Genomic DNA, 27,621 nt, shown 5'->3' with positions numbered 1-27,621 from the left:
TATAATCTGTTATGTAGAATTCATATGTTCATTAACTTATGTTGAGCTTGAAAGAGCGAATGCCACTAGAGTTTCTGAGTTCAGTTAAGATTCAATATTTTTGTTTCCGTTTTGGCTAAAGTGATTCCTTCATCCGTTGCCTTTTGACTTGCGTTTAACAATAGTGCTTAAAATTAGTACCTTTGACTAAGTTCGTTTCGACTAAGATTTGGTTTTAATTAATTTATAATATATCTTAAGTGTTTCCATTTCTTGCTTGAACATTTAAACATATATAAAGAGCGTATTTCCATCCGCAACTTACTGATGTCTTGCACTACAAAATGTTATTCGATTCCTTGTAATATGATTGATAGCCGGTTCTTCTTAGAGGATGCTACAGCCGAAACAAAGATCTGGGCCGGGATAGATAGTATGTTCGTACAGTTCAAAATCAGGCAATAATGTGAGGGGAGGAGGCTCAGGAGATTTCCTGCCCCGATAATTCAACCGATCTGGGGGCGCCAGTTCTTTGTATGTGTGTAGCTACGCCTAAAAGCCATCAATTACACTTCTCAAATAGATCGCAACTGCTAGACTTTCGTTATCGTTTCGTTTTCACACGAGTGGCTCGTGGTACTTCTGGGTTTCCTTGCTATTCAACATTCATTTATGTGAGACTAGTGGGTAAGGATAAGAGAGTGTGTCTGTGTGGGGTGTGTGTGTGATCTGTGTGAGAGAAACAGACATTTCAAGCTGAGTGTAAACGATGCAGCGGTTGCAGGGTTGCACGATTGCATCGCTGCATCGTTTACAAGCCGCCTAAAGAGGGCGCTCTGCAGACTTCCGTTTCCGGTGGCGTCTGCAGGCATTTGCACAACCTTATTGGCTTCAGAACGCGAAGGTGCCTCGAGAAATCGATCGCCATTTATACATACGTCTTTGGTTTTTGCTTTTGCTTTTGTTTCGTTTCTTTTGTTTTGGTGTAAAAGTATAAAAGTGTGCCGTAATTAAGCCATTCACTTGGTAGTTAAAATTTGTGGTAACTTGTCGATTTTTGTGTCTTCGATTTCGTTCCGTTGCTTGAGATCCCTCCTCAATACTCATCCTCTGCTTTTTCAAGATATGCTCTTTGTTTTCGTCTTCTTTAAATGTTAACATTATTGCGATTTCCATGTAAAAATTATAAATTTGCTGGTTTCATAGTTTTCTCGATTCGTTAGTCTTTTCTGCATTTAGTTAAACATTCTTTTCTGGTATTTGTTATTATTTACGTATGTTTCTCTTCTCTTTCCACGTGCCATTCTCTTTCCACGATTTCGTTTTGTTTTGTATATTATTGTGCGGTGTTTTTGTTCGTTACCCAGTAAGTATTTAATATGTATATATAATTTAATATTTTGTATATAGTACTCATGTATATATTTAAATTTTTAAAATACTTTCTTGGTTTTCCTCCATTTGTATTTATCATTTATAAAACATTTCATCTTAAAAAATGTATATAATCGATTGCTTTTTGTTGTTGTTCATGCTTTTCATTCATCTCACTTAACCGCGTATGCCTGGATATCATGTCGAAGCATGTCTATTCACGTCTATTAGTGCATGTCTGCTTCACCCCGTGCCACACGTGCATGCACCAAAAATTGTGCCTCAATTTTTTACATCTTGTATAAAAAACGTTTCATTTGGTGTTCTCCTTATAGCTTTTACGTTATGTTGAGTTTCCTTGAACTTGCATTGAGACTTGCTGGAAGGTTTTTATGCCTAATTTACCTTACGCTTAAAAGCCAGAATTTCTAATTTAATTTCAGTCAAGCTTTTGCGCATGAGTGTGAGTAATGTGGGGATTTTTCTTTTCTTGCATTTTCTAGTAGATTTAGAGGAGTAGGTGAGAAAAAGCCGTTGAGCTCTACAAATATTGGAGGCTGGCGTTCCGGTTTCTCTATGCACTACACACATACATACCTAATAATCGCAATATATATACTTGAATATATAATTTGTTCATGGTAATTAGTTTTAAGTAGTATGCAATAAATTTACTTGACGTATACATGAAAATGGATTTCCGTTATTCGCATGCCATGAATTAGTATTCGTAATAATTTTCGCGGTATGTATGTATGTATAAACATTTAAAATTTGCAATACACAACATCAATATATTGTTAATCATATGTAATAGTTTTCATAAATAGTTATAGATTTTATAGAGAGATATAGCATAGTAAATGTTGAGTAACATCTCGATTTTTCCATTTTGGGCTCACGGCACTTTAAAGGAAAGGGTCAACTTGAAAAAAGGGAACATAAAATTGCATATAATAAATACTATTAATTCTTTGCATTTAACTTCTCCTACAAGGAATTTTTGTGAAGCACCATCATATGTATGTATGTATATCGTTTCATAACTCGTCATTGCCAGGCTTTTGAAAAACTTGCACCATTCCGTCAGCGTTCTCATTCCATGTCCATTTCTGTTTATTAAAATTTGCTATATTTAGTTTGGCAATTTGTTTAATTTGTTCGTTACTTTGTGTTTTTTTGTTATTGCTGTTGAGTTGGGCTTAAACAAATTCGTTAGGCTGAAACGCGTTTTGTCATCTAAGTTTTCAATACATCATTTCATCATTTCACTTTCTCACTTGCTTGTCTAGGGAGGGACTTTGTTCTGATCTTTGTCTTTAGTTACATTAACTTCGATTGGAGTGGCGTGCTTAGCTTACTTAGCTGGCTTTGGTTAAGCTTTACAATCGCTGGTTACTATTTTGTTTTTAGAATTCTCTCTCTGACTCGACAGGTGTTACATTTCCACGTGGTTTCAAATTTTCTTAAATATTTATTCGTTGTATTTGAAGAAATTCTCATGGGCTGTTTCCTCTCGGCTTTTTGTCCCTCATGCTAATGTCCCTGTTAAGATTTTAGAGAGTCTATATTTAAGTATAATACCGAAGGATAGGTAATGGTTAACATATGAAAGTGGCTAGGTGAAGTTTAACTGGGCAATAGAACAAATGGTAATCGAGAATAAAAGGTTTAATTGTAATATTATGCATACACCATTTATTTTTAGCAAAAGTTTTACATTAAATTTATAAAACATAAACCCGCGTATGTCTTATTTGTTTTGCTTTTCTGTTTTTCTTTGTTTGGTTTTCTTTCGCATCTAGCTTCCTTCTCATTCTGCATTGTCTATTTGCAAGTGGTTTGACTATAAGCCAAACGCCTCTATCTGTTTACTCATTCAGTTCTGTTTTCGTATCTCTTTTTATACATTTATTTTTAGCTTAAATATTTGTCAAGTTTGTTTTCATTCTTTGGTGGATTGGGGCTTCAATGCCTGCAAGTTGTATTTTTACTCTTGTTTAAAAATATCCGTAGAGTATGCGCTTTTTACACCTCAAACAAAAACTTAACTAAAGCATTATCTTTTCTGTTTCCCCTTTTCCTCATGGAAGCTTTTCTCTTTGGGAGAGTCGACTAGACGGTTTAAAAGTGCATTAACGAAAGATGTAAGTTCTACAAATTGAATCTAATCTTAAAAAAATCATGGGGGCATAAACAAAAAACGATTTCAAAACTTAATCAACGTAAGAAATTATGGTTACATTATTTCACTGAAAAAACAAATTCTTAACTCAAGATGTGAACAATTCTGTTACTTCGCGCATTTTAAACTTATATCAATAAATCAAAAACTGAGTAGTCGATGCCTAAAATTACAAAGAATCCGTGAAATGGACTGATGACAAACCAAAGTAAACTTTAAAAGAACCAATTAGACCAGGTTGGCATATAGCCATTGTTGCCGTTACTGTTTTTGTTGCCGGAACCTCCGCCAGCTGAGTTGGCCGACATTCCCAGACCCATGCCGATGGTTCCACCTCCATTACGCTGGTTTGTCGAGTTAGCCGAGCCGTTGCTAGATGGAGTTGCGGCGCTGTTGGCCACATTGGTCAAGAACTGGGCGAACTCCTGCTGCAGCTGAAGCTGCTGCTGCAACAACTCGTAGTGGTTTTGGGGCTTATTGTAAATAAACTTCGTGGATGTCTTCAGGATGTTGTTGCTCGACGACGACGACGAGGAGGATGCAGCTGTGCCGGTGGCTCCAGCATCGCCGCTGGACGCCGAATGGCTGCTGCTACTGCTGTTGGTGGCAGTTGCGACCAAATCCCCTGCTGTTGCTGCAGTGCTGCTCGCTAATCTCTTAGGTGGCGCCATTGATTGTTGCTTGTTGCTCGAGGATGCTGGCTTCTGTTTGCTCGTGTTGCTAGTGCTACTGTTGATGTTGTGCTGCCTGTTGTTGCTGCTTTGGTTAGCGTATTTGCCAAGTTGATAGGCTGCTGCGTTGCAGCCGTTGCTGTTGTTATTATTATTGCTGATGCTACCGATGTTGCTGTGGTGGTGATGATTATGGAGGACTAGACCATTGGCCGCCAGAGCTGCCGCCGCCGCATTGGCATTGACAACAGCAGCCAACTTGGTTAATAATTACGTTTGCTTGTTCTTGTTGGTCTTGAAGCTGACCTGAAGAACTCGGTTGCCAAGTGTGTAGCCGTTCAGCGACTGGATGGCCAGAACAGCCTCTTCGTAATTCGTCATGGTGACAAAGCCAAAGCCCTTGCACTTGTTGCTCTGCAGATCACGAATCACCTGGTGAATATCACAAGTATGCATTAGTTATAAATTTGTGCTGGCAATTTGCCCTACTTAAACTTAGGAAGTATGAACTCCCAATAGAATGTGAACCCACCTTAACCGACTGTACTGCTCCGAAAGGACCAAACAGCTGCCAGAGCACGTTTTCCTCGGTCTCGGGCGCCAGGTTGTAGACGAAAATGCACCAGCCGGAGCTGGCAATGGTGTTGCCCTGGATCATGCCATTGGTGATCAGGTCACTGGTCAGCGGTGAGTACCGCGAGATTACAGAGCTGTGGTTCGAATTGAAATTAGTTCCATTACAATGTCTTACTGCACTATCTTTCGATTAATTTAATGTATATTTTTTATTCCTGACCTGTAACGACCCGCGTTGGGGTGAATGGCAGCTGCAGCGGCGGCGGCTGCCGCTCCAGCAGCAGCGTTGGCCGGAAATGCTCGTCCGCCACGCGTGTTTTGGGGCGCTATGTAGGCTGCCAAAGGCTGCATGCTGTTCTTATTGCTGCTAGGATTGTTGGCGAACTTGACGGTGATGGGTTCGGTGGAATTCTTCGGAGTGGTGCCGTTCAGCTCTTTTATGGCCCGGTCGGCCTCAAATCGCTGATCGAAGCGTATAAAGCCAACGCCCTTGGAGAGACCTAGAATCATGTCATATGTCATCATATATGGCGTTTGTAAGTTTTATGCTGGCAATTATGTGCAGCGGATGAAAATAACTGAGAAGCAAGGCGAATGCGCACGATATCTTAATATGTTTAATCCATGCGTTACTACTAACTATTGATGAGTGTGGAATAATGTGAGCGATGCTAGTTTAATATTTTCTCAGAGCGTTCTAGAGGAAAGGTTGTCAACCGTAATAAACGTCTGGTCTGAATTATTATAGCATAATAAGTGTTACTTCATGAGCGATGAACAGCATTAGAAAATAGTAAAACATAGGAAAAATAAAATAAAAACATACCCGCAGCATGTTCATCTTATTTGGTATTACATGTAAAAATAAAAGTGTAAATAAAATTTGCATTAATTATAATTCATGGAGAATATATTGTGGAGCGCCAGCAAAAATTGAAACAAAAGTGTGCCAAAACCCAAAGACTAAAATTAATTCAGCAAACATTTTTTAATAGATTTTAGATTGGACATGCTTTCAAAAGAGACTACAACACCCGAAAGTCGAAGATCCCTTTAATCGTATCTATACCATCGATATCTACCATATATTCTCGCCTCTTAGGATCACAACTCACCAGTGATATTATCACAAAGAATACGCGAGGTTATGATCTTGCCGTATGGACTGAACAATGATTCCAAGTCCGACTGTGTCATATTTTTTGGAAGACCCGATACATAGAGATTGGCACCCTTGATGCTCTCGGAGCTGGGGCGTGCAATGGAGACCTTGATGGTTTTGTTCTGCAGCCTGAGGCCGTTCAATGCGTTGATTGCCTTTTCCGCATCCTCCTGCTTCACATAGTTCACGAATCCGTACCCCAGACTTTGGCCTGCAACAATGTTGTATTTAATATATGACACCATAATGACTGAGTTTGCATCAATCCTACCTGTCACCTTGTCGCGTATCAATTTGCAGCTCTCCACCTCGCCAAAACTGACGAACAACGAACGAATCTCGTCCTGCGACATTGTCTGTGGCAAGTAGTTCACAATCAAATTGGTCTTGGGGTCTGGCTCATTGTTATTATTATTGTTGTTGTTTGCAGTGGCGTTGTTGTTATTGTTGTTGTTGGTATTATTATTATTGTTGTTGTTGCTCGCAGCATTGTTTGCTGTGGCCTGGCCACCGGCCGCTTTTGTCGTGGATCCGGTACCTGCTGCGGCAGTTGTTGCCGCAGTGGTACCCCCATTGGTTTGGGCCTGACTGTTGGTCACATTGTTGGCCGGAGTCGGTCCTCCTGCGGATCCGGTGGTGCTTCCCACGCCGCTGGCACCGCCCGCGCCGGATGGTGGTTGCTGCTGCTGCTGCTGCACGGCTGTCTGACCTTCGACCATGTTGCGGAAGCTGCTGCTGAAGGGATTTGCTTGTTAAAAATGATGTAAAAAGTTGTATCTCGGAACTTGGATCTAGTACAAGCGATTGAGTCACTTCTTTCGACACAACAGTTTGCTATAATCTTACTGATGCGGTCAAAACTAATACCACAAAGCTCTACGAACAACAAAATAATTTGGAAAGCTATGAGTACCAATGCATTAGCTAAGCCAATGAATCTTCAGTGCTATTAGTTTAAACGCAGTTATTATTTGGAAGGCGATCAACTTTACAGCTTTCTTCTTCGAAAACTTGTTCAATAGACAGAAATAGAGATGGCGAGTAAATCAAATAAGTGGCTGTAGATATAATACTGCTGTGAAGTCTGCAATGGATGGTAATGATTAGCTCAAGCTTCAGCCTGCAAACTCAACCCTTACTTACCCCTTTCAGATGCACACTCCTAGCAACGGCAGTGGATTAAAGAAAGTCCGCTGTCCGTTCTTAGCTCCTCCTACTATAGCCTAGTTAAAAGCGCCACACCAACGATATCCACTACGTATGAGTAATGTGGTATGCCAGAAAGATTACTGAAAGACAAATTAAGAGAAACGAAATACAAAGTTACAATAAAAATCAATTGTTTTAATTTAATTTAACTGAAATGCGGGCCTGCACTTCTTGGAAATGGGGGAAAATACCAAGAGTAAACATTTTCAACAAACCCATACAAATGTCGGGGGCTCTTTGCCTCTGTGGTTGGCAAATTTGCTGGCTGACTTGGCTAACAGGCAGGCTGACTGACTGGCTGGTAAATGCAAATAGGGCCAAAATGCCCGAGCATTGACTGGAAAATCGATTCAATTAAAATTGCCCCCGTAATGGAATTGAAGGCCTACGAAAAACTATTCTTGAATTCGGCATTTCACTTTCACTTTATGGGAAACATAATCAAATGGTGGATTGTGAATAACCAGAATGAGCAAGTAAAACCCATAATTGCAAAAGTGTTATTGTTTATAGCTTAAAATAACCAACTGACGTATGGTTTCTTTTCTTAATATGTGGTTGTTTGCCGCGTTCTTTCAGCGTATCTGCTTCTTGTTACCCAAACAATAAATTGGCCAAAAGCAGGCATGTATTTTTAGCCTACATTCAAATTGGCCTTTATAATTGTGGCACGCAATTAGTAAGAATGTACGACTGAATACACAGGAAGGTTCTCTGCTTTTTCCAATAAGTATACAAAATAAGTATCGTTGAATGAAATAATATTATGATCGTTGCAATTATTTGTCAACCCATTCAAGAGTATTTCAAGCGTATTATTCAATAATTAATATTCTTCCCCGTTGTCCATGAATTCAGGTACAGAATGTTCCACCTTGAGTTGAGTTTTCACAACTTGTCTGGGCAGTTTGTTGCATTCAACGCCGCAAATCGTGCGAAAAAGTTATATTTTAAAAATAAACAATCGGATGGATGGTAAGAGGGTGTGAGGAGACGCAGGAGCGTAGAATTGCGCCGCTGCGTAGCCGGCGGGATTATATTTTCGAAAATATTTCTGAAGCAACAACGATCTGGCCGATCTGATCGCAGCTGATGCGAAAGATGCTGACGTTATGTGTTTGAGGTTAAGTAGCTGGTTACCAGCGATTCGGGGAAATGCCAAAATATTGGAATATCTGTTCCGATTATATAAAGGGAGAGGAGATTTCCCGCTTTACCTTTGATTTCTGTTCGGGGGAATATCAAATGAAAGTGGTTGGTAATCTGTAGGTTCCTATGCGATTACGAAACAATTTTCTGGCGATGTTTGGTTTTATATTTTTAATAATAACCGAACGAGAAAGCGCTCCACAAAACAAAAGGCGAGACAAACGGAAAAGTTGTACTCATTCAAATAGAAATAACCGAAGCAAATAATATCTGGAATATTATTGATCAAATTGTGTGGATGGTGTGTGCCGTTTGAAAAATGAAAAACCAAGCCAAACCGAAACGTGAAACTAATTCGTAATAACAATAATAATAAGGAAATAAAACCGAACGGAAAGTAGAAAAGAACGCGTTCCTGCAACTCAACAGAACAGAAATAAACTGATTTGCCGAGCGGCGTGGAAATTATTTTTATGCCCCACCGACGAGGGCAATCGTACTGCGGCTACATGTCCAAGAATCGGGAGAGCAGAGCCCCAAGAGAGCGACGCTTCTTGGCCAGAAACAGAAGTCGTCATTGTCGAGTACTCTTCGCCCGCTCGGGGAAGAGAAAGCCACCCGATGGGAATGGGAATGGATCAAACTTACACGGCTATATGTTTTCCTACGGCCAGAGCACATATATCCGCAAGGTGGATTCCTCAGATGCTCGACGGCGGAGGTAATTTATAATTGGATTTTGCGCAAACATACACACTTACGTGTACAGTATTTCTATAATTGCGTTATGGGAACTTGTTTTAAATTGAAATTCGACAGAGTTTCTGGGTGACTCCGATGTTACGAATGCATTTCTTGTTTCAAAGACAGCTGCGCACGATGGGGGAAATCTGTTTTGCAAAGCAGGTACTCAAATAAAGCGTCTTCCGCTTTATTAAAAGCATTTGTCCAATCTGATTAGAAACCAGAAATAAACATGTACGTTGATATGTTATTTATAAAAAAAAGTAATAATAAAGTAACCAAAGGAGTATAAGTTATATTAAATAATTTTTCTTAGACACTCTTTAAATTAATCAAACTTTTTCGTAGTCCCATGAAGTTTATTTTCGTTTTCAGTCAAACGAAGGAAGCTTCTCCTTTCGATGCACGCCCCCAAAATAAGGGGGCGCAACCATTAATTTTCATTCATAAATAGTTGGAAATTGTTTCCGGCTAATTGATGGATATGATGGCACATACCTATGCAGGCACACACACACACTCGCACTCACACTCACGGATACTGGAAGAATGGGGAAGAAGTGTTCAAAGGGCAGGAACAAAACAAAAAAGTGACACACCTTGGCAAAGGCAAAGGCAGAGGATGAAAGGAGAGAGAGAGAGAGCAAGCGAGCGAAGGAGTTCTGGGCAAGTAACGGGTCAGCAAAGTAGCAGAATTTCTAAGGACGGCGGTTGAGGCCGCTTGCATTTGATTTGGGTGCGGCAAAAATAAACAGGATATATAGGCGGAGAGATAAAGAGAGTGAGAGCGCAGGCTGCAGCGGAAGCGCAGCAGTCAGCTGAGCGCGCCACAAGATATGCAATGGCTATTGAGCGCCACAGAGAGAGTGGGCGCCAGAGAGCGAGCTTAACTGCAAGCTGGCGTCGGCGTCGACGTCAACTGCGCTGCCTAAGCAGGACCGCCTCGAAGGGGAGCCTCTGAGATCAGGGGCCCCGAAAAAGCCGTCTACGGAAATGGAAGAATTTCTTTTAAAATAAGCAAATACGTTAATTGCGCTACAAAAGATTAAAATCTTGTAACAAATTCTCGAAATTTGTTGTTAAAGTATACTCTTCTTTTTACAATCAAATCATGTAGATGCATTCTTTGTGTACTTTAAAAATAGAATATTCAATAGAATTTTGTGCCACATTTCTACGAACTAGCGTTAGAAAACTAATAAATGAAAAACATGTATCTTAAGACAAAAAAATCGTTATTTTTGGGGATCGACTCCCCCTGAAGAATCCGCTCCTGTGCGGCGTTTTTTTAGGTTAAATGGCGGCTGCAGGCAGCGAAATGAAAACTGCGATGCCGGCGCTTCACGAATCGCAGCTGCATGGATTTCTGTGTGTGTGTGTGTGTGTAGGCGGCAAATATATATCAGAGTGTAGAGAAATTGAGATTTCGCCGACTGCGAGACGCCCCATTGAGCCCCGTTTTACTATTCGCACAAACATACACACACACACAAATGCAGGGCGAAAAATCGACTTTGGGTGTGGGCACTTTTGCAAATAAAATGGTGTAACTGTTACTGTAACTACATATCCGCTGCATTCTTCTGTTCGCTTACATTTATTCGCCAGCGCCGCAAAGTATACCTCACCGATTTTCCCAACTCGGTTCGAAAGAAAATGGATCTGGAACTGGGACTGGAAAATGTTCTTCGTTGCAAATGATGTAGTTTCAATTTGAAAACTGAATTGAGCACGCACACACTAAGGGATTTCGAACTGATCCGGATTCAACACTACGTGCAAGTGGACACACGTACATGTATATGTGTATGTTTGTGGGCGTAGTTGCGTGAGTATGCAAGATGTGTGTATTTTGATACCGATATACAACAATTCAGAAACGACGACAATACGACGAGAATCAAAAAACACAACTTGCTGCCGGAGAGTGCAAGAACTAAATGATTAAAGTGTTCGATTGCCGCCAGGATAACTGCAGCCAGGACTCGCGACAGCGCTGCCGCGTCGCAGTCCGCGACCCCAGCGGCAGAGCTCCTCCTCTCCTCCAATTGGCGTACAGTTGAGCACGGCCCCACAGAGTTCGGGAGGGGGGCGGTGGCGAATGCACAGCATAACTGCGTAGTTTTGCACTCGCATGCACAGTGGGACACATTCAATCTCCTCGGGCATTGGGCGCGGACTTTAACCATTTTACTTTCTTTAATGCCAATGTTAGATCTAATATCAGACTGATCAAATAATAATGCTACATTTGGTTAATAATATTTGGTTACATTTGGTTATAATCTAGCAATTGTAAAAAAGAAGTAAACTTCGCACCTAACACCTTTTAGGATAAATTTAAATGCCAATGCACTGTAGTGGGATGCACAAATACTGCTTTATTTCGAATATAAACGCTGGGCAAAGTTGCACCATTGTACCTTGCGAGAAGTAACGGCCCGAAGAAGAAGACAAAGTCAAAGGGACTGCAAATAATAAAAAGCTGCAGCCGCAAGTTGCGCAGCCTGCAACAGCTCCGGCAACATAACGGTACTCATTCGCTCGCTCTCTCTTTCTCCTGGCTCGGCACTTAACCGATGTACCCTACATTTGGCTTCGCAAAACATAAACAAGGAAATGCAGCCATGAACACGAAACGAATTGCGGTAGGTTCTCCGTTTGGCAAAGAGCGAGCCCCAAATGAGGGAGAGAGCGAGCACAGGCTCGTAAGCCGGCCGCATTGCTGTTGTTGGAGCTCAGAGAGCAAGCACGGCACCCAAACAAACACTTAAGCGACAACAACAACGTTGGCTGCCTAAAGTGATGGCATCCAGAGGGGACAAGAGGGGCTTGGCACCCAAAAGAGCACAAGCAAGAGAGAGCACCAGAGAGAGTGAGAGCACGGCAGGAGCGTAGGACGAGCTCAACTTGACATCATCATCATTTGTGTCAAAAGACCATTGAACTTTGCGAGCGGATGGAACAGAACAGCTCCACCCCCACCCCGCAGCCCACAAGTATGCAACAATCCCTCGCTCTCCTTATTTATATGCGGTTTGTTTTGTTGCTGCTCGCACACCATCACAATAACAACAGCCCACACGCATGCACTCACTTTGCTTAGGTGTCGGAAGCCAATGCTTTTCAAAATGTTGCGCCTTTAACCCTTACCTTACTGATCACACCTTTAAGGCCCATTCATGAGAATTCATGTATTCGGGAAATTGCGACACTCACGACACATATAAGGTTTAAATTTTAAACCTGTTAAATCAGTATGTAAAATATTAATGCTAATTAAATGGCTAGATTAATTTGGACGCCTCAATATAATTTAGCAAATAGATTCCCACTTAGTTAGGTATAAATTCTTGTTACCGTACCTTACTTGTGATGGATATACTCCATGTTCCAATGGGTTTCGATGACATGACGATTGCTGGTTTCCTGCAAGGGCTTCATATACGGGTCCCTGGTACTACGCTCTTGAGCTGGTGGCGGATGCCCAGGTGGAACTGGGCAACTTCCAAGATGCATTATATTTAAAGGTCGGTTTGGAAAATTCCGATGTGCTTGCCACTGCGGATGTGCATTTAAAATTTGATTATTTGAATTGTTCTAATGGTTAGTTGAGTTTCATCTTACTGGTGCTTTCCACTGCGGCTGATTTTGATATGGGACGCTAGAGTTCCAGCTTTGGTTACCATAAAAGTGTGGGTTCCGGAAGCCCCCAGATTGGTTTGGATATATCCAAGATTGTGGAGGTGGTGGTAGTGCTAAGGAAGATGCCATGATCGTGTTGCAGTGCACCTGCTCTTTTATATTCGGGAATCCATTTTCGCATTTAACCTGAACCTTGTGCTTTGAAACATCTGTAGAAGTGTCCAGCTCACGTTTGATGAGCACATCCTCCTCACTGGTGCATTCAGACACGTGGCCCTGGATGCGTCTCTTCCTCTGACGATTGCTGATCTCCTTAGCTTCTGCTTCTCCTCCATTTAGACCTGAAATAAGCGACAGAGCCCTCCATCTTTGGCGCTGATATCGCCTTCGCTTGTTGCGACTGTACCTGGGGGACTCGCCCACAACATCACATTGATTGTGCATTCTTAACGATCCAGTAATTGATGAAGACGTAAACACCCGATTCAAGGAAACTATACCACGCTGTCGAAAGCACAGCAAGGAATGCACTTTAAGCTGAGTTGACAGCACTGCCAGACTACTTCGGCGACTTACCAACACTGATCGATAAACAATGCCGAAATGAATTCTCTTCTTGCTCGAAACATTCTAGCGAAAGGAGTTGATTAATCGTGTTAAAGTAAGTTGGTTTCTAGTGTATCCTCAAAGAGCCGGAAATAGGAATTCCAACTGGCTGACTTTTTGATTTGAAACAGATGGACATGGCTTTATAGCCTAGCCTGGTCACACTGAACCTTAAAAAGCAAATACATTTCCTTCCGTTATTATAAAAATCCATGAAGTAAAAACTAAAGACACGAAAGGCAGTTATGTAAATGTTACAATTTTTGATGTTTTATTCGTTTGATTTATCAACTACTGTTGCGGTAATTGCATATTAAATTGGTTGTTGTTCTGTTGTTGCTTAAACATTAATAAGTGTACTTGGTTTTAGCTGCGGCTGAATTTAATTATATTTGTACAAAATATATATTTACTTTTAGCTTTGTCAATAATGAACAACATGTTTTGCATTCATTTTGGTTTTTACTCGCTTTCCACCTTCCAAAGTCCAGCTTAAAACTTAATTCTGTTGGATTTGCTGTTCGATCTGTCGGTTCGGTTCTGTTATGTTTTGTTTTCTTTTGTTTTGTTTCGATTCACTACAATAACGCTTAACAAAATAGAATTATTAACTATTACTAGGCGCGTTTCGTTTGTTTTTGTTGTTGTGGTTGCTGTTGTTGTTCTTGTCGGTTGCTTATTGCTGCTCGTTAATCTTGTCACTTCGAAAAAATTTAACTATAATTTCTACGTTGTTTAGTTTAATTCATCGTGTATATATATAAAAATATATATATTATATATCTTTATATATACCAATATATAGTTATTTATAGTTAGGCATGTAATTATGCTTAATTTTATTATATGCATGTGTGCGTCCGTGTCTTCCCGTCTACGTAATTGTATTATTTACAGCGTTTTAATAATTAACAATACATATGTATGTGTACCAATTTATAATAATTACACTTAGTTGCGTTGCACAATAAAGTTGCGCATATTCTCGGTAACTTAAAATTTGTCTACAATTTAAATGTTTGTTTTCGGTTTCATTTGTCGAATGCGAGCGAATGCCTTGTTTCCCCAGAACCATTACTAATAATAATTTAATATTCTTTCATACTTTGTTTTGCTTTCCGTTTTGTTTTTCGTTACATTTTTGCTTTGATTTTCGTAGTTTCGATTTCGTACATGCCAAAATAAAAGTCAACAAGAAAACGCTGCCCGCTCAACTCGGCCACTACTCGTATATTCCAGAATCCTATCCAATCCATCAGATCCCCACTATACTCCACTCCACTCCACTCCAAATTCTGCTGATTGAAGTCGGCTTAAAGTAGTTTACATCGTTCACTTTTTGGCATTTAAAAATATATTTCTTGTATATTGGCGGCTATATGTACAGCTTACATAACTATTTCGAGGGCAAGTCTATTTCGATTGATTTTTAACTCGTTTAAGTCTACTAATGCACTATTAGTTGTTGCGTCTGTGTGAGAGTTTTGAGGCACCCATTATGAATTATGTCGAATATGTTGAGGATAGACTGTGGATGAGGATGGATGGATGGATGGATGGATGGGGTGAACGAAATAAAACCAAAAGAAGAATACATTTGCGTATATATATTTGAAATATATATTAATATAAATATATATTGTTTTCATTCATGTATTTTGTTCTAAAAACGTGTTGTGATTGCTTTTAAAAAATTAATTTAAAATTAATAAAATAGTTGCATTAAACATAATTCATATTGAAATATTATAAAGAATTTATAACTATAACTTTTCTTTATATAGGCCATAATATGTATATTAATATTTGCTAACATTTCTCATTACCAAGGCTGCAAAGCAAAATTAACTAAAACTTAAACAATTTAAAAAGCCGTTCTCCTCCTTACTGTACGCATACGAAAACAAAATTCAACTAAAGTGTTTGTGTTTTTGGGGAACAGGAAATGGGGGGCTGGTTGGGTTTGTTTTTGTTTTTGAGCTTACAGACTAGACGTATAGCTAATATAACTTTTAATGTGTGTTTGTTTTTCTTTGTGGTAATATCAATTAAAACTAGGCATAAATATAAAGCTTAACATGCTTAAAACAATCGAAAATTGAGCATAAGGAAATAAGTAAATGGTGTGCATATACAAATTACATACATATATAAATTATAAAGTAATAACAAATCAATTTTTGTGTTGCTTTTGTTGTGTTTATCTTCGTTCTGTTGGAAGGTTGTTGGTTTCGATTTCTTTTCATTCGTTACTCCTCTTCTTGACTAACTAAATTAGTAGCTTGTAGTACATAATAGTTGCTAATTTGGCCTGACTTTCATTTAGACACGTTTGGTGGTGCTTCCGTCTCCGCCTCCGACTCCGCCAACGCTTCCCTTGCGTTTGCGGTTGATATTGCCGCTGCCGCTACTGCGACTGATGCGTCGGATGCGACACGGCATCCCTGAGCGTCTTGAGACCCGCCTGCACGTACCGGAACACCTCATGCATGGTGCTGTGCAGCGTTAGCGGGCCGTTTTCGTGATCCAGTTCTCGGATGAAATCTAAACGTTAGGAATAATGATAGGGAATCATTAATGAATGCCTGTGTATTAGATGGGCGCGAAAACTCACCTATATGATTGCCTGTGCGCACCAATCGATCGGCTTGATCCCACAACTCGTGAGCACTATTTAGATAGCTCAGAAACTCATTCTGCTTGCACAGCATATTGTGTATATCTGGAGACACTATTCTGCCTGGTGGCGTATTCGAACCGGAGCCCTGAAACAGACAAATATCACAATGAATAAATGAAATCCATATTAGCTTCCAGGAGACTTACTTGCGAGCCCACCGAGTTCGATGGTGATATGGAGGACGGCGTGTTGCCGTTGGCAATGTCCCCCCTGCCAACGCGAAAGAAATCTGTGAGACTGTTGATGATGGCCCGACAATCCTTCCTTCTTAGCTTATATAGCTTTAATGATATCAACGACTGGCAGCGCAAACTGATTGACAAGTTGTGAGAAAAGAAATGTGTCATTAGCAAGTGTACATTGACTTGAACTTTACTAATTGTGATAACCTACCTGAGAATGGCCACTTTGTTGTGCGTTTCGTGCTGGATGTTGGTCGTCGACTGCTGCTGGTAGGGGCGAAACTTTGTGGAGATAAACCTGCAAGTTGAAGGAATGTGATTGCTGAGTGCTGCTCTGACCACTCCCGTAATCGTGGGCGCACATTCGTTGGCACACTTTACTCACTTAATTAGCGACAGGGTATCCTTGTACATGGTGTTAGTGGCCTGCTCAGAGCTGCAGCGCTCCATGGCATCGGCGGTCAACAGGAAGTAGACAACGGCCTCCAGGTACAAAGTCACCTGGTTGAAAGAGTCGCGCTCCAAGTCGGCGGCATGCTTCCGATTGATGGCCTCCTGCAGGAACTGATTGTTTTTTCTAGATAATGAAACAAAGTACACACATTAGATCTGCAAATAAGATAGATCAAGAGACTCGACTGATATTCACCTGGGATCGTCGCTGGGGTGTTCCACATCGCGATCGAAATAGGAGCGGTAAATGAGCCTTGTGGCCGGCACCGGAGGAGCTGTTGCAGTGGTTGTCGTTGCCGAAGGCGGAGTAGTCTGCACTGCTTCATTGCAGGTGGCAGGCGCAACGGTGACCGTTGGTGGAGGCGGTAGCGGTGACATGACCATCAGCTTTTTGGTGGGACTGCCATTTGCAGCGGACACATCGCCAATGACGGCGGCCGCGTCTTCATGAAGCAACTGCAGCTTGTCGTAGGACAATCGATCATGGTTGGGCATCCGCTCGTGGTTGTTAGAGGGCAGAAGCACGGGCACCGGCAGCAGTTCCTTGCCGATCTGAAGCTGGTCGGCCTTCTCCTTTTTCCGCTTCTTTTCCTTGTACGGACTGGAACTGGAACTGGAGCTGCGCTTTCGCCGGCGCCCAGGTTGTTGCTCACGCTCACGATCTCGTTCACGTTCCCGCTCCCGCTCCCGTTCACGCTCCCTGTCCCTGTCGCGTTCCTGTTTCAGCTGGAACTCCTGCTTGACGTTGCCGGGCTTGAATTTGGCCTCGTAGCCGGCGTCCAGCTCGGGCTCCGGTTTCACCGGATGCTCGTGCTTCACCTTCGCTGCGGGGTTTGTGTCGCCGGCATAGCCATTGGGCACATGAACCGCATTCGTCGCCTGATCCTTGGGCGTCAGATGGCCATTTTGCTGGGCGGGGGTTAGTTTCTTGAGGCGCATAATGCGCTCTCGCGAAAGCTTGCTCAGATCGATCTTGCATATTAAGGAGGTTAGATGTGGCGTGGTTGTCCTCGCTGGCGATGCCAACCCGGCTCCCAGCTGCTGATGCTGAGTGGGTGTCATCCGGGGCTTCGCCATTATGGCGGCAGGGGCTGCAGGTGGTGCCTGTGGAGGTGGTGGCTGTGCCGCCGCATCCAACTTGCCCTGTTGTTGCTCCTCCTGCAGGTCCACAATTACGACCTGGCCCTGTTTCTTGGCGCCGCCCTCCTTTGGATTAAAAATCCTCGTCAGCGTACTAATCTTATTCTTGTCACTCTTGGGCTTCCTTTCGCGCTCCTTCTCCCGCCGCCCCTCATCCTCCTCGCCGCTGCTGCTGCTGCACACAGCAGTACAGCCCCCACTTGATGAAGAGCACTCGGAACTGCTCAGGTGTTGACTATGCTGACTGATCGGGAGCTGCTTGTAGGGAGGCAGCTGTTGTGCTAGCGCCTGCCCACTTCCAGCCTGTGATCTGGTGGTCTGATCTTCCGGCTCACTGCCACTGCTGCTTGGTGAACTGCTCCCGCTGCCCAGCAGCGCCTTCTTCTGCACCGCGCCAGTCTTGTTCAGCTTGACTATTCGGCAGTTGGTTTTCTGGGTTTCCGTGTCTTCGCTGCTGCTTGAAGAGCTGCTCGACTTCGAACTGGACTCGGCGCTTGAAGAGCTGTCCTCGTCGGAGCTGCTACTGCCGGCAGTGACACTAGTCGGTTTCAGGGGAGCGGCGACCAGCACGGGTGTGGCCACCTTTTTGGTGGGCGTGTTGCCGTTGGAGCTGCTCTGGCTGGAATGTTCGCGTTTCCTCGCCCTGCTCATGGCCAGCGGTGTCTTGGCGAGTGGCTTTTTGGCAGCGGTCAACGTGGGACCCTTGGTTTGGGAGCTGCTGCCAGCGGATGCACTACTGAGGTTACCACTGCCGCCGCTCTGCTGCTGCTTCCTGGGTCGTCCGCGTCCCTTTTTCACCGTATCCGTAGCTGGCTGCGTTTGAACTGAAACAGCCGAGTGATCCAGACCTGGATGCTTGGGCGGCGGCTCATCGTCGTCGCTTGAGTCCAGAATGGGGGCACTTGTAACCGCCTTTTTCTTCCGCGGCTTCTTTTGTCGCTGTTTCGGCGACGTGGGCAGCGGAAGAATTGGCGTCAGCGTGACGCTGTTGCTCGGCGGGGCCTTTTGTGACTGCGTCGGTGGCACTCGCACAACAGTAGTGATATCAGCCGGAACGCCGGGTAGCTGAAAGGTTTCTCCGGGTCCCGGCATGGGCACCACCTCGCCGCCAACGGCACTGTCCGAGCTGCTGCTGCTGCTCGATGAGCTTCCACTGGCACTGGTCCCGGAGTCCGAGAGTCGGGCTGAATGCAGTGCCTCCGCCGACTCACGTTTGATTTGAGTTTTTGGTATCGCTCCAAGCGCCATCTCCGATACAGCGTCAATGGCCTCCTTTTTCACCGCCACCGGTGTGACACTTAGTCCGCCACCATAGCGCATTTGTTGCTCCTCGTCGTCATCCTCCTCCTCTCCCTCCTCCATGGCCATGTGATCGTCGTGGATCTTCTCGTTCTTTACAATGGCCGTAGTCACATCAATGGACTCGGGTATGATCTGAGCTCCGCCTGGCAGTATGCCCGGCACCTTCATGCTTACATTGCCAGGCGAGACGCTTTCGGAATTTGTCTGATTTGTTGGCTTGTGGAAAAACCTACTCAGATTCCACTTGTTGCTTTCCGTCGGCGAGGGCGTCTTGTTCGATGAGCTGCCCCCACTGCTTAGCGTGCCGCCCGATCCACTTCCTGCGCCCATGACTGCACTGGAGTTAACACCGGCTGGTCCCACACTACCTCCGCTCCCGAATCCACTTGAGCTGAGGAGTCCAGTTATTGTATTGCTGCCACGGGCAATGATCTCGTGCCTAAACTTCTTATTCTGTGCCCCGTTGGACGTCAGTGGTTGGGGTCGATGCTGTTGCTGTTGCTGGAGGACTTGCTGCTGCTGCATGGACGCCTGCTGCTGCTGCTGCAGTTGGTGATGGTGCTGCTGGTGGTTTGGATGGTGCTGCAGATCGTTCTTGCTGCTCGACTCGCTGCCCGACTCACTGGAATCGGACTCGGAGCTATTGCTGCTGTTGCCAGCCGATCGTCTAGAAGGAAAACAATTATTTAGCTTAGTTTATTGAACACAGCAACACGACTTACCCCTCCTTCTTGCGCTGCTCATCCTCCGACTCGGACAGCTCCAGATCGTTCTCCAGGCTAAACAAAAAGAACATCGCATGAGCAATTAGAATTTCAAAGGGTGCACTTTGTGTAGGTATACATACCATGAGTCTTGCTTCTCCAGCGAGTGATTCTTTTCCGTTTTCAGCGGCTTGGTCGGTCCCGGCGACGTGACTCCGGATGCTGCTTTGGGCGGAGTGGGAGGCAGTTGGTGCAGTGGTGCCAGAGGCTCTACCGCTAGAATCGTCCCACCTGTTGCTCCGCCCAGAGGCAGTTGGCTGGCCTGTGGAGGTGTTGTCACCAGCGGGGCAATGGGCGTGAAAAGTGGCGTCATCAGCGAAGAGGGTTCCGCGGAGGGTGGCGAGCTGGGTATGTCCATGGCATACTTTTGCTTGTTGGGCGCCAGCAGGTTGTAGTTTTCGCGCGTTGGTGCATGTGGGGTGGCCGCTATCGAAGTGAGAGGCTGCACACTGAAGATATTTGCTATATCGCTGATAATTTTGTTGACATCCTTCTGCAAAGTTTCAAGAAAACGTGGTTTAGAAAAAGTCAAAAGGTTGTACAAAATGCAATGATTACCTCCGGTGGTGGCGGTTGTTGACCCACTCCAGGTCGCTTACTGGCCGCTGGTGGCACAAAGCGTCCGCCGCCGGTGCCATTGTGCAACGCCGGAGCTGGCGGACCGAGAAAGGACTTCTCCCGTCCATTCGGCATCTGGGTGGACAGTGGTGGCCCCAGCGGCGTGTTGGCCGGGACTCCGCCGCTGCTGGCATTGTTTGTGGCGCTGGACGAGTTGCTGTTGCTGGAACTGGATCTGGGCGGGCCGCGGGGCGGAGCCATGCCACTACTCGACGGAATGTCGTTCTTCATCGGCTGGCCAGGATAGCCGCCGCGGCCGTTGTACGGCGGCTTATTGTCCGCCTGCTTCACATACGTCGGCGGTCGCTGCTGTTGCTGGTAGTGTTGTTGCTGGCCGGGCAGCGCAGTCGTTGCGGATGCGGAAGTGGGTCCTGCTGCTGAGGAGGCGGAGGAGGGTGAATGCCCCAGGGACTTGGCTTGCGGCGGCAGGTTGGGCTGCAGGCGCGGATTGCCGGCGCCGGGCGCACTGCGACTGATCCCCACAGTCTGATTGTTAATGTACACCCGCGCCTCGAAGAACTCGCCCAGGGCGGCGGTGATCTCCGCATCTCCCTCGGTCAGCCGCCGCGGCTCCCCGAATAGACTAGTCTCTCGATCGTCAATCTGTATGCCCTGTTGCCGCTCGATTTTCTCACGCTCACGTCTTTTTCGCCGCTCGTACTCCTCCATGCTGCAAAAAGGACGAAGGGTATATAGTAAAACTTTAACTTTAACTTTGACCAATGGTCTTTAATGTTGGTTTATACACTTTGTACTGGTTTAAGCCATTATTTTTCGGGTGGCAGAAACAGAAGCAACATAAATTAGAACAGCAAACAAACATCACAGGTAGTACAACAACAACAAACAGCTGGCATTTTCCAATTTTTCGTCCAGGACAAACATTTTGTCATGCATTGCGTGCTTTAGGTTCGTTGTCTAAACGAGCAAAAGCATAACTCGCTTTTATCTACAAACATATTTGTTAGTATAGCCTTTCTAAGTTTATTTTCTCCCTCTGCTGTACAACGATGAGAATGGTAATACCTTCTCAAGAGAAAGTAGATAATAATATATTGTGGGATCATACAATTTTTAACACTCGGCAAATGGGATTTCTAATTAACCGATTTCTTTTTCGTTTAGGGGTAATTAAAATATTAATCCTTGTTAGAATGTATTTCAAAAGTAATCATTATGAGTTTAAAATAGTTTTAATTTATTCAATCACGTTCTACAGACATGTCATACCAACACTACATAATACATAACGTCTTTCTATTTCTCCTTTGCAGTGGGGCACACGTTGTCGTCCCTTCCTTAACTTATGTTCTTTTGTCAATATTTGACCCAGCCTTGTGGACATGGGTGTTGTTAGGTGCCAACAGTTTGACAAGCATGCGATAGGTGTCAACGGTTAGACATGCACACACGCAAGCACAGTTTGATGACCATGAAGAGGCTTGTTGTGTTTGCCCCTTTTTGCGGAGGAAGCGTGGGCGTTAGAATCGTACAAATGTTTGCATTTGATTTTGCCCGGTTTTTAAGGTTTAGTAGTGGTAGTAGTGCAGACATGCTTGAGAACGCCACAAATATATGGTAAAGGAATGTACACATATGAGAAGCGACAAAGAGGGAGAGACAGACGGAGACAAACACAGACAGAGATAGAGTGCAGTGACTCTAAAACTTACTTATAATTTTGGCTATACAAATTGTTATTGTATTGCTGTAGTTGATCTAGTTGTTGCTGTTGCTGTTGTTGGGGCTGTTGTTGCTGAAGGAGAAGAATGCTGTTGTTGTTGTTGATGCTGCTGGTGTGGTGTTGCTGTTGTTGCTGCAGTTGTTGTTGCTGCTGCTGTGCCATAACGCGCGCTTAGTACAAATAAAATAATTAAATTATCCTCAGCTGAGAGAGCACACACAGACAGTCAGACAGACACACGCACACAGCCTAAGGGATGGGGCAGAGGAAGGGAGGGGAAGGATAGACTGGAAGAGGATGGGGAGCTGTGCAACTAGACTTCTCCTCTCTTTCCCACTCGCTTTTATAACTATCTCGCTCGATTGCTCGCTTATGTTATCGTTGTAATTTTGCGACGTTGGAACGTCGCTTTGTTGTGGTTGTTGTTATTCTGGCTGTTGTAATCGCAATTGCACTTGTTATTGTTGTTGTTGCTTCTCTTGCTGTGCTTTTGTGTTTGCGCTTGCAACATTTTGGAATTCTGCAGTTTGACAAGCACTGTCGAAGTTGCCTTTCTGTTTGTTTGTTTGTTTTCCTGTTTTTCCTATACGCAGACTTTTCTCGTAAATGCTGAATTTGATTTGTTTGTTGGGGCTTTTGATCGTATCTTCTATAGTCTTTTATTGCTTGAGTACGTTGCTAAAGAGAGTGTGTTTGTGTGTGTGAGTAGGAAAAATAAAGTTGCAGTACCTGAAAGAAAAGCAGAAAGAGAAAATACAAAATTAGTTGCCTACTTCTTAGAGCGCTTAAGTTTAAAATAAAGTGAGCACTGAACTTTTTATACCCTGTAAAATTTAAATGTATTTTTAAATAGTAGTAATATATTGATAATCCATGCAAGTATAGATTGGTGGTAGCTTTGTGATTTAAGTTAAGCCGAATGGAATCTTTCGCCACAAAGAAACCTACACACGTGCATTAGGGTGGACCTTATTAGGGCGTAAAGTTTGATTGATAATAAATATATTTTCATAGAAGATAACGCCATTTAAATATAACTCATATGTGTTGTTTTATAGTTAACTTATTTAAGGCACTCCTGAATATAAGCAGGTTCACCCTGAGACCCCACACATAAGTACGTGTATCTAGCAGCAGTGAATGTCACTCGCCCTCTCATTATGCAAACGGAAACCCAAACCCTCAAACCGCCCACATATGGTTGCGAGGATTATGGACGAGGCGCGTCACATGCCGTGTCCTCAGTACTCGGTGCTCACTGCTCGGTACTCAGACCTCAGTTGTCGTCGTCATTTGGAGAACTTGCCACAAGAACTGGAAGCCGAGATCTGAGGTACCGAGGAGCTGCGGCATCTGCTTCGCTTGGCTTGGAGTGCAGCGCTTAGATTCACTCGAGCCGAGAATGGCAGAGGACAACGATGTCCTTTTGGGCGTATTCTCATGGAAAATTTGCAACTTGAACCGCACAGGACTAGGTGGCTTCAGTCGGAAAAAGATGCTGCTTAAATTTGAATTTCACAAAATGGTTTCTTGAAACTGTTATGTTGTGGTAAAGACCCCTTTTTGAATCCTTTAATAACTTATGTCAATTCTGCACAGAGTTTAAAAATATTATTATTATGCCCGAGAAATTGCTTAACAGCTTTCAGTAAATTGGACATATTTTTTATGCATTTCTATTTACGGCCCCTGCCCATTCGAGCAATTTTTCTTTTTTGTGGGACAAAGTGTACTTTTTATTTATGAATGAAAAACGTGTCAGTTAAATTAATTTTCTGGTCACAAGCGACAGACGCACCACGCTGACCCTTTTTCCCATTTTCTCGGTCGGAAAAATGGGACAGAATGTGAGCAGTCACAAATCTGCTGGCTTTTGGGCATTCGGTTTTTTTTTGTGTTCTGGCTGCTACAATTTATTTGTCTTATAAATTTTGTTAACATCTCAACTGAAGGAGTGGCGCAGCAGCCAGAGAGACAAACATTTAATTATTTTATTTCGGAGCAACTTTTCCTGCCCCCCACCAACAGTGCTTGCAAATAGTTTATGCACGTCACCCAAAATAAATGGAAGACGACGAGTCGAGTCGGCCAGAGGAAAAGCTTGACAAACTTTCTGGGCCGCCTTTTTGGATTCTGGCTATTGCTTAATTTATATGTATGGCCGTGTATATATATTTACAGAGCCAACCAGCCCAGTTTTGGGCCAAAACCACTGGAACTCAGTCGCCGAAGCACCCGGAAAACCATCCAAACCCAATCCCAATCCTGTGCGGCTGCTTTAATGTGCGTCCATTTAATCTAAAGCTACTATAATTTGTCCTCTTCTGTGTGTGTTTTTGTTTGTGCGATTCGGCTTTTTGTGTTTGGTTTATTTGCATTTTGACTTCTGCTCTAGCCTGGGGATTGCCATTCCAGTGGTGGTGGCATTTATAAATAATTTTCACAGACTATTCAAATAGCACGCACGACTTGGTAATCTGATTGCGTATATACACGGGTGTTTGACTATGGTTACCTCTGTTATCGGGATATTAAATTTAGATCAACTCGGAATAAATTCTTTAACGCTTAAAACTTTCAATTCCTTTCCAGTCGCCGACTTCAACTTCCAATGATTTTTCTATTCAGTTGTCTGTATGATGAAACACGGAGGCAAATAAGACTTGAAATCTCAGAACTGTTTCTAAAATTGTCGGACAGATTTACTTATAGATAATAAACAAAAACGTCGTTGAGCAAGGATTTTGGTTAAGTAAATAATAAACAACAATATAGACTAAAATTCCATATATTCGATATAGTTTTTTGCTGAGTGCAGACTCCAGCAAAGGCAAGTTCACACAGGATAGCACCTCTGACGCTTCTGCTGGGGCATATGTTATGAATTTTATGCAAATATGTTTGGGGAGAGAGTCCCCAACTCCTCGATGGCACTTCCAATTTCCCCAGAAAAGTTTAGCACAATTCGCGACGTTATAAATTCTTATTTGTTTGCCGTTTTCCAGTGGGTTCGCTGCTCTATTAACATTTAAATCGCTTTCGGGGGTGTTGCCAAAATAACACAAACAAAATACGTCTGAGTCGTATTCCAATGTGTTGTAAGAAAAAGTTCAAGTAACAAGTTAAGTTACTTTTAAGTCGCAAAAATCGAAAAAAGTCATTTGAAAAATGCTGTTTGCTAAATGCTTTCATTGTGTTGCATTGTTTTATTTACTTGCTACTTCATTCAGTTACCATATCTACAACATTCCTCCAAGATGTTTCACATTTATAGACTGCCAAGAAAAGCAAAAGTGTGCAATGCACAAGAATAGTTTTCGTTTGGGTTTCGTTTTGATGAGCCCTAATGGCAATCAGGTTCACTTCATTCACGGCTGCTGCAGCCTGCTCCTCGTGAATCATTTAACAGCATGCACAAACATTAAATTACGCATGGAATTCCTTTTTGCCAAGAGAACCCCCAGAAACCAAGGCCCAGAGCACCACGACACAGGCAATGGCACACACAAGACACAGGCTCTTGGCATAGAAAATTCAATTCAATTCAGGGGGCAGTGGCAGTGGCGGCGGCAGCGGCAGGACGACAGGCGCAGGATAAAAGCGGGCAGGACGCAGGATGGGCTGAATGAAGACCAAGTCAGCAACGAACGAACACATGCGACTAATTTCATATTCATATGCATATTTAGACTAACTACCAGCCGGCAATACAGGGGCGAGAGCACAAGATGATGACGCCGGTATAAAGTGGTGGTGGTGGCCAGGTCGGGACCGGGCAAGGATATGGGCAAGGATAGGGGCAAGGATAGGGGCAAGGATAGGGGCCAGGATAGCGGTAAGGAGGGCAAAAGGCAGTCACTGCACACATCGGCACGCCTAATTTATAACACAAAAGTCTACTTAACTCCCCTATGGAAACTACAAGCAGAGACGCCGCGCTAAGCCGCCAACTGGAGAGGTGAAAAAGGAATAAGAAAGCCATCTATTTACAGCAGCCATGTTGATCGAAGCACGGAGTACCCCTTCATAAAGTGTGCTTACTTTATTATCAAGTACTACATCTTTGATATTGAGAATAGTTAGAGTGCTGAAGAAAGCGCGTTTTAGCGTTTCATGAGGTATTTCCATTAAAATTAAGATTTTCTTGCGAAATTGTCCAACCGAATTAGAATACCTGTGACAAGGGTATTCCACAGTAAGGAGGAAGTAGATTGTGTGAGACGGGGGGATGAATTATCCCCATTTTGTTGGGCAGTGCATAAACAAAGCCAGGTCCTCTTCTCTGCTGGGAGTGTGGAGTGTGGGGCGGGGTGTGTGTGCTGGACAGGATTTATTATCAAATGGGCGCCATAGACTAACGACCATAGCCACAGTCGCTCCGCCTCGCCGTGTGTCCTGCTGCCACCCCATTTTCCACCATTTCCCGCCATTTCCCACAACAAACATCCTTTTGGATGGCAGCGCGCACAGTACTTTCGTCTGTCTGTACAAGCAGAGTCAACAAATTTTATGGTAGTCATTAAACTTTCTTTCAGCAAAGCGCCTCAAACTCCAATTCAAACTCGACTCCACTCGGCTTAGGTGGGTTAATTTATATCTTTAAGGTCCTCCACCTGCTGAGCACAGAGCAGATAGCTTGTGTGTCTGTGTTCTGTGTCCTGTGGCTGCAAATTTATTTAATTAATTTGAGCAGTTTAGCTTTCGGTCGAGTGCAAAATCAATCTGTTACTTGCAAATTGTAATGCCTTAAGTATTGACAAAGCTAAAAACAACCATTCTAAACGAATTAAGTGCGCATAGAAGTTGTATAAAATGCATTTGCTCATATCATAAACCAGTTTCTATCGCCTTATTGACACTTTAACCTGCTGTTAACAATTGGCGATTGGCAAAATTGTGCATATTATTTTACAAACAACGCATTGCAGACTGGCCATTTGTCTTTCAATTAACCCTGATTGAGCTGACTTGAATTGCCTACTTTTTTGGGTCGCCAGCAGTTTCCAATCAATTTGATATGAGCACGCATTCGACTGGTGAATGGGCTGCTGGTTGCTTGGTCTGCCTTCACTCGTGTCAACTTGCATCAGTTTTCATGGCTATATGTATATGCATAGAGTGGGGACTATTATCTGCACATGCAGCGATTATCTGTGCTCTGTCCGGACACCTTGACTTGTCCGTTCCAGCCAGCTTTGAAACACAAACAGCCAGCCTCCTCTGCCCGGCAGGCTGGCTTCATATTGATGCTGACGCATATTTCCTGCTTCATTAACGGCGACGTTGCCATAAAGTATGCTACCGTACGACGAGGTGGTTCTAAAAAACTGCAATGAGTTGAGCAGCTCCTCCTTCGGCTCCCTCTTTTATCGTTTTTTGTTCCCACCTGGCGTTGGCTTTTAACGAGACGTCGTCGTCCTAGTTCGAGCCGCCTTTCCAGCCCTCCTTCTCTCGCGTAGCTGGGTCCTGTCAGAGTTTTCCCCATCTTGCTGCCCTAC

The 27,621-nt window shown here is 43.6% G+C and overlaps 3 protein-coding genes across 5 annotated transcripts in view; all 3 read right to left on the bottom strand.

The window, feature by feature from the left end:
* Positions 1 to 3,124: 3,124 nt before the first annotated feature.
* On the bottom strand, positions 3,125 to 13,138 carry LOC122611691 (ELAV-like protein 1). Of its 2 annotated transcripts, none has more exons than XM_043784956.1 (8): positions 12,676 to 13,138; positions 12,420 to 12,543; positions 6,219 to 6,679; positions 5,901 to 6,158; positions 5,612 to 5,626; positions 5,006 to 5,285; positions 4,742 to 4,919; positions 3,125 to 4,641 (listed from the first exon to the last, which is right to left on the bottom strand). In XM_043784956.1, exons 1-8 carry the CDS (start codon positions 13,136 to 13,138, stop codon positions 4,480 to 4,482), a joined length of 1,941 nt encoding a protein of 646 aa, XP_043640891.1. In that variant the 3' UTR covers positions 3,125 to 4,479. The 2 variants fall into 2 exon arrangements, with proteins under 2 accessions (XP_043640891.1, XP_043640892.1); XM_043784957.1 differs by lacking the exons at positions 5,612 to 5,626; positions 12,420 to 12,543; positions 12,676 to 13,138 and adding exons at positions 6,940 to 7,031; positions 7,091 to 7,236; positions 8,374 to 8,735.
* On the bottom strand, positions 3,754 to 4,209 carry LOC122611846 (putative protein TPRXL). The gene has a single exon (XM_043785197.1). The coding sequence runs from the start codon at positions 4,207 to 4,209 to the stop codon at positions 3,754 to 3,756; it is 456 nt and encodes a 151-aa protein (XP_043641132.1).
* Positions 13,139 to 15,056: 1,918 nt separating the features above from the next.
* The window catches only part of LOC122621218 (AF4/FMR2 family member lilli), a 60,960-nt gene continuing 48,395 nt past the window's right edge, over positions 15,057 to 27,621 (bottom strand). Inside the window, exons 1-10 of one of the 2 annotated variants that reach the window (XM_043799052.1) lie at positions 22,113 to 22,847; positions 20,380 to 21,109; positions 19,905 to 20,314; positions 19,780 to 19,836; positions 16,812 to 19,724; positions 16,548 to 16,739; positions 16,374 to 16,460; positions 16,127 to 16,292; positions 15,915 to 16,065; positions 15,057 to 15,844 (exon numbers count right to left, since the gene is read on the bottom strand). In XM_043799052.1, coding sequence (XP_043654987.1) covers positions 15,708 to 15,844; positions 15,915 to 16,065; positions 16,127 to 16,292; positions 16,374 to 16,460; positions 16,548 to 16,739; positions 16,812 to 19,724; positions 19,780 to 19,836; positions 19,905 to 20,314; positions 20,380 to 21,109; positions 22,113 to 22,285 — 5,016 coding nt within the window. In that variant the 5' untranslated portion in view covers positions 22,286 to 22,847 and the 3' untranslated portion in view covers positions 15,057 to 15,707. Of the gene's footprint in view, positions 15,845 to 15,914; positions 16,066 to 16,126; positions 16,293 to 16,373; positions 16,461 to 16,547; positions 16,740 to 16,811; positions 19,725 to 19,779; positions 19,837 to 19,904; positions 20,315 to 20,379; positions 21,110 to 22,112; positions 22,848 to 27,621 lie in introns of those variants that run through there. The other variant, XM_043799129.1, reaches the window with a different exon arrangement.

Source organism: Drosophila teissieri, chromosome 2L (assembly GCF_016746235.2).
Source record: "Drosophila teissieri strain GT53w chromosome 2L, Prin_Dtei_1.1, whole genome shotgun sequence".
In the NCBI taxonomy this organism is placed as follows: domain Eukaryota; kingdom Metazoa; phylum Arthropoda; class Insecta; order Diptera; family Drosophilidae; genus Drosophila; species Drosophila teissieri.
This window is presented reverse-complemented; position numbering and strand designations above follow the sequence as displayed.